The sequence below is a fragment of the Pterocles gutturalis genome, unplaced genomic scaffold, assembly GCF_000699245.1.
Source record: "Pterocles gutturalis isolate BGI_N339 unplaced genomic scaffold, ASM69924v1 scaffold49158, whole genome shotgun sequence".
Classification (NCBI taxonomy): domain Eukaryota; kingdom Metazoa; phylum Chordata; class Aves; order Pterocliformes; family Pteroclidae; genus Pterocles; species Pterocles gutturalis.
In genome coordinates, this window is record NW_010122341.1 from 394 (window position 1) to 7231 (window position 6838).

Genomic DNA, 6838 nt, shown 5'->3' on the forward strand with positions numbered 1-6838 from the left:
GTGCCCAGCTCTGGTTGTCTTTTTCTGGCACCCATAAGAGGAGTGTGGCTGGACCAAGCCTAAGCAAGCGATCCCTGCTCTGCAGGTGGGAGTACCACCTTCTGTTGCTTTGGCCTACACGTACACAAAAACCCCACAAAACAGAGGAGACTTAGTTACATGTTTGAGAAAGCTGTGATTTCATTGTTTGTACTCCAAATCTACCAAGGCCTGAGCTTTGTAATCCTAGCTCCAGTAACCACTAATAGCAACAGCAAAGCCTGGCCTGAAAACACTTGAAAGGCAGGGTTTTCAAAAGCACTTCAGCTCAGCTGGGAACAGACAGTGGCATGTGTGTCCTCAGCTACTTCAGGGTTTCTGGATGTCCAAGCCAGGGTTGTACTGCTTCATCCTTGCATCCATCCTTGCAATATTTAGCATGACATTTGATTTATCTCTTATCTGCAAGAATGCATCACAACTTTGGGGGCTGCTTCTGTTGGAGAATGTTCTCCTTTGTTACACAGTCAATGCAGCAGTAGCAAATGTTTACCTTGAAAAAGTAATCACAACAATGCTGAGATAAGAATCACACCACAAACCCCAAGTACCACCACAGTACGTGGCTCTTTCAGTCCTAGCTCCTCCAAGGCAGCTGACCAGATAACCACATAACAGGAGTCCCCACTCTACTACAAGCTTTGAAACAGCTGGGGTGTGAAAATTTTACAAAATGTGTTTAGTTCATCACTGTCACACCCAAAAAACACAATTAAATTCAAATCCAAAAGCGGAATAACTTTCATGATCACCCAGCTCATCAGCATGCACTACTCTACAAGTAGCAAGACAATAGCAGTCTGGGTCCCTGAGTTTGCACTTTATTTGGGTTTTGCATATTTTCCATCCATTCTGGAAGACCTCCCTTCCAAACCTAGATATAAGCATCGCTGGTGACAAAGTCTGACTCAGCAGCATGTTGGCCACAGGGGAACTGCAATGGCTTCAGAAGGTATCCTCCTCCCCTGGAGCACTCCCCATGAACCCAGGCCGCTTACAACCCTGGCATTCTCCTAAATACCTCCTGCACAATCAGGCGTGTGCCACTGAAAGATACCTGCTGCTCACAGCTCTCATGTCAGTACACCTCGAAGGGCAGGAACATGGTTGTTATCTTTGTTGTCGTTATTCAAGACAGCAAACCTCCCACAGCCACCCCATAGGTCTGCAGCCCGCACCACCAGCATAAGCACATGACTTTCACTGGTCCATTCCTATCTATACTCTGTGTCCTGGAGAAGCGGTTAGGTACATCTTTAGGGAACCGTACAGCAACAGGCCAAGGGGCTGGATAAGCAGAGGCACAGCAGCTCCTGAGACCAGATGGAGATAGTCTTTTGCCTAGATGACTCTCAGTGCCTTGAGCCAGCCAGTCCAAATCATTCATCACAGGATCTGAAGTGGCTCAATCATAGAATCATAGAATGGTTTGGGTTGGAAAGGATCTTTAAAGCTCATCTAGTCCATCCCCCCTGCAATAACCAGGGACATCTCCTCAATCAGGTTACTCAGAGCCCCATCCAACCTGAGCTTGAATGTTTCCAGGGATGAGCCATCTGCCACCTCTCTGGGCAACCTGTTTAGACCAACAGAATTTGCCGCTTAGTGCCTGTTGGTTGAATTTATATGTCAATGCCCTTGCCTGTGTTAGATCTGGGCTTAACTCCTTAACATTGGTTTTTTTTCTTCCTTTAGGTAAGTCTATGACAATGAAATATTCTCAAGCATCATCTGAGAGAAAAAAAGTGATTCATGGGGTATCTGAGCTTGTACCAAAAAGCAAAGCTACACTCGTACTCCAAAAAGGACCATCTCATTAGATCTGCTCTGCAGGGAGGTGTTTGCCCTCCCACTGAGCTGAGCCTTGGTAGCCTCTGCTGCCACGTTGATGGAGACAGTATTACAGTGTGCCCCAAGGGCCTATGGAGAGATCAGAGCCATGTATCAACAAACGACACATCAGAACAAATGAGGGAGCACATAAGCTGCATTTCAGGCTGAAATTTCTATATCCTGAATGACTGCAGCTTATTCACACACCTAATGGGGAGTGATGCAGATGGGAGGTGGGGCGTAAAGCCATCACAGAACAGAACCTTAAACTAGCGCAGTGAAAGTCATTGTGCCTCTTCTCAATTAGGAGGACAGGAAGCGAAAATGCATGAGCGTGGAGGCTTTCTGCTCCAGCCCTGAGGGAATGACCCAGAATCATGAGAATATAGGCCAGATATTGAAGCAAAGAATGAGAAGCAGCAGGAGACAATAGAATATAATTTGTGTGGATAGACTGTAGCAGCCTCTGCTGAAAGAATCACAAAACATTTTTACTGAGAGAATATTTTATATTGCTGTGGGCCACTGCTCATCATCCACGAGCGGAACTGGAAAACTGCTGGTGAGCCAGAACAAGCTGCTTCAATGTGAACACCACCTTTGTTTCATGGTGAACAAAGGGATACAAGGCAGTAGCATTTCACTAACATGGACATTGTTTAGGGTGATAACAGTAAATACAGTAAGAATTATGCAATTAAACAGAGCAAAGAAAAATATACATCGTGTATCACAGGGAGAATCTTTGCTGTGAATCAGTCTCCTTAGGGAAGCAGCAGAAGTGGTGTTTTCCGAATCCCTTGGAGTGAGAAGGGAGAAGCATTGAAGATCGCGTGGTAGAGAACACTGGTGTATGGACCAAGCGATGAGCAAGCTCATTTCTCTTTGGACCTGGGGGTATCACTGGATGCATTTTCAAAGGCATAGATATGCCCATAAGGATTTTCCAGGTTGTTACTTGTCAGTGATGGCAAGTTCGAAGTGAGATGATAGGAAAAGGAGTTTATCACTGCAGGGTAATATTGGGGGCCAGAGATGAAGAAAGAATGGGGCCTGGGGGAAGGAGAAGCCAGAATTCCAGAACGGAGTTACTGCACATGCTGAAGGGCAGCCTCTCCTTGAGAAGGGTAGACAGGGACGGGGGGACACTGAGGGTTGAGGAGGAAAGAAGTCAGCTCTGAGAGACATATGTGGATGAGAGAGTGAAAATCAAGACAAAGAGAAGAGAAATGAGTGAGGATGGAAAAAGGAAACACGTGTTTGTGAGTAAAAATAGTTGCAGTTATAGGAAGCGTGTTGTGGAAACAGACTGCTTGTCCCAGGTGGCTAACTGTAACCAACCGTAGTATTTGCAAGAAACATTTCCAAACTGCAGTCATGTCTTTGTGAAGTAGGTAAGCACTGACAGAGAAGGGAGGCAAAGACAGGAAGATTGAAAGGCAACAGAGGAACCTCTCTTGGTGTGGGATTAGAAGGTGAGCATCCCTCACACTCAGCCCTGATCTAGACTTTGTGTCCCTTAGCTTGTGAACATACACTGTGAGTGCCTCAGGCTCTGCTGCTTACTATCAAATACACTCGACCACGGAAAGAAATCACTGTCTAGATCAGAGTGCTGCCAGACATACCCCAATGTGTACCCTGGGCTGGGCCTTTTTGAAACAAAGGGAGCACTGTGTTCTAGCAATCCCAAGTGCCACACAGCAGAAAAGAAGGGGTAATTCCAGATTTGAGGCTATAATGACAGGAGAAAGAGGACAAATACAAACTGTTTACTGGACAGTGGAACTTGCTCCGGTTGTTGTAGTGAGATCTATGCCAACCAAGCTGTGCTGGGTGCTATTCTTACCCCAGGAGGAAAATAAATGTGTATTAATCATCTCTGCATTGGTATAATTGATAAGGTCACAAAGATGGGAGGGAAGGAGCAAGTTGCCCCAAAATAAATATATTGTTTAAAAAAATCTCTTCTCTAACAAAATTACTTTCCTGGCAAAATGTTTAAATTTTTAAGAAAGACAACACGTTTTTTTAACCCTGCCAACACTGATTTGTTTTAAAGCTTAGGCTTACCTGGGGCTGAAATAAAGGTCCTGTCCCAGAAGAGGGCTGCTCTGTTGCTTCAGCACTTCCCCTGAGTTGTTACGGGGGATGGGAAAGATGGTCTTACTGGGAACCTCACTAGATCCCAACATGGGGCACAACTTCATAGGCAAAGCTCAGAAGTCAGATGTATCTTTTTCAGCTTTATCATAATTGCTTGAACCTACATATACTACTCTTGAGCTTCATAATTAAAAGTATACTGCAGAAACTTTCTGTAGTTAGAGTTGCTTCAATTTGGCTCCTGAGCTGAAAGTTTAGATCAAATCCTGACTTGATTCAGGCTTAGCTCTGATTTTAATTTAACAAAAGGCAAAGATTTGCAGGGCTTTGCAAAGATTTGAAGAGAGTAAAACTCTCCCAGGGTCCATGTGAACAGATCTTTGGCAGTAGCAGTGAAAGAAATAAAATCATTTTTTTGAGGAAGAGTAAACCAACACGTGAAGATTTCTTCACACAGTGCAAAGCAGGATGTGAATCTGTAACCCAGTCCTGTTATTCACAACTTACTTGGTACCACGGCATGATCATTACAAGGACTCAACCCCAGGAGTGTCTGTCAGGCACCACTATTCCTCCTTTATGTCTTCCCTTTGTGCAATCAGAAATGCTAACTGCATCTAATATATTAAACATGATTTAGAAGCTGCTTTTCCAGTATGTTATCTGTGCTAAAATTAGCATTATAGGCATAAATAAACAGCCAGTTCTAAATCATTGTAAAACATGTTATCGCAAAGGGTCCTAAAACATTCCCAGGATACAGATGGATGGCAGGCCAGTGTGCTGCCCAAAAGCAGAGAGAGGGAAGGAGAGTAACTTTTGGCCTAAGGCCCTTGGGCACTGGGTCAGGTCTCCTCCTCTCACAGAGCCACGTGAAGTTTCTCATGCCCACGCAGAGCAAGCCTTACCTCCAGGGTGGAAGTCTTATGTCAGAGGGAGCCTCTAAGAAGTCACAGGGCTGAGGGGATCCTTCTGCAATTTGGACATGTTCTGCCAATGAATTTCAGGACCAGGACACACAAGAGACTCCCACCCTACTAACGAATGGCTTCCACACAGAGCAAGACCATCAGTTTCATAAGACCAGCTGAAACTGGTGGAGAGAAACCAGGTTGCCAGTTGCAAATATGCATGTTTTGTAAGTTAATTTAAGGAACAAGTTGCTGACCATGAGCTATCTGCAGGAAGTGTACTGTAGATGACTGTAGTCTCTATCGTGATAGTTTTAACCAGAACATCAAACACAATGTCAGAAAATCCTTCATCTTCCTGTCTGTGACAGCAACCCATGAAGTAGGAAAAAAAAAACCCAGCAAAATCCACAGGTGTGGGCGACAGCTAATGCTGACATAGCTGTAACGTAGTCAGAGGTTAAATTAAAAAGTCCTTCTGATTATAATATAATTTCCCCCATTGCCCACAAACCACTTCCTTTTCTACCTATGAATTCTTCCACATCTTCACAGTAGACAGAAGGCTGGTGCCTCTGTGTCAGTCAAGCATGAAGTCGGTGGCTGTAACTTTCTGTGTCCTCTGCTTTCAGTTTGAAGCCCTCTGTGGTGAGTAGCATTTTGGATTATTCTCCTTGCAGTAGATGTCTCTATGGAATATAACCCACCCAGTGACAGGAGACAGTAAATGAGGCACGATAGCAAGGGGTTGGAGGAATAGAGCTAATTAAGGGAAATGGCTGCAAAAAGACTGCTCTCAACTTTAAGATCACCAGAGTTGGCAAGAATTCCTGCCAGCACAGGGCATTTGCTATGGAATGAAAAAGTACAAGTTTTCATTGTTTATATTCTTTAGCTCATCTGCTCAGTGTTACCTTCTAGCTGTTTAGACTGTAGTGCTCCAGCCAGATTCCCTTGCTGGGCACAAGGTCTTATAGCAGCGTGACAGCGAATGGCTTAATAAAGAGAAACCAAGTTATTGGTATTAAACCTGCTCTTGTTTGGGCAGGGAATTTTTAAAGTAAGAGAAATGTATGTGGCATGGAAGAGTGGAAGAGTTTGTTTTGGTGCAGGCTTGAAATGCAGACTGACTTAAAAGGAACTGTAGCATTCCTAATGCTGTGTTTGAGAAGGGGCACGGTGACAGTTCTGATCTCAGTCCAGCCATAAACGTGGATGTAACATTTTATACGATTCAGTGTTTTATCACAGCTACACAAAGAGAAATACCAGAGCTTGCATCTATCTGTCAGAAACCCACATTTTACCAGACCAGATTGGAAATACAGATAATATCTGATTAAGAAGAGTCTTTTTTTCATACATATGTCCAAGGATTTGGTATGATGTGTCAAATAAGTAAGACCTGAGATTTAGTGCACACAGTTACTAACCACCATCTAAACACGTCCCTTTGAAGGTCATGCCAAGGGCTATTGAATATGCTTGCCTTTGAAATTTTAGTGACACAGGATAGGTTTCAAGTCCCCCTGTAGAATTTAAGTACTCCTGAGGTTTCATACAGAATTTAAGCTTTCATTTAAATAAAAACCAATTTCCAGCTCTTCAGGCAATGCAGATACCTTTCTGAAGGTTAACTAATGCAGCGATAGTATACTGAGTTTTCAGATAGATTGAAAAGATGTCTGAAATCACTGGGAAGGAACCTGTGATGAGTATCTCTAAAGGGACATGAGCTGCTCTTTTTCTCCTTGAAAAATTATTCTTGAATCTACTAACAAAAAATCCTATCAATTTTGTTAAATATTTCTCAGGTAGCCAATTTAGGAGGTTTACTTGATGAGCATGATTTTACATGTGGCTGGAGCTATCTAAAAGGCCATTCCTTGTGGGAAGAAATGGACTGCAATTTTAAGAGTGCAAATAATTCTTCTGTTTGATACCGGCAT

The 6838-nt window shown here is 43.6% G+C and overlaps 1 protein-coding gene across 1 annotated transcript in view; it reads left to right on the forward strand.

The window, feature by feature from the left end:
• Positions 1–5478: 5478 nt before the first annotated feature.
• LOC104464697 (inducible T-cell costimulator-like) overlaps positions 5479–6838 on the forward strand; it is a 9598-nt gene continuing 8238 nt past the window's right edge. The window contains exon 1 of the mRNA XM_010077484.1: positions 5479–5537. Coding sequence (XP_010075786.1) covers positions 5480–5537 — 58 coding nt within the window. The 5' untranslated portion in view covers position 5479. The remainder of the gene's footprint in view (positions 5538–6838) is intronic.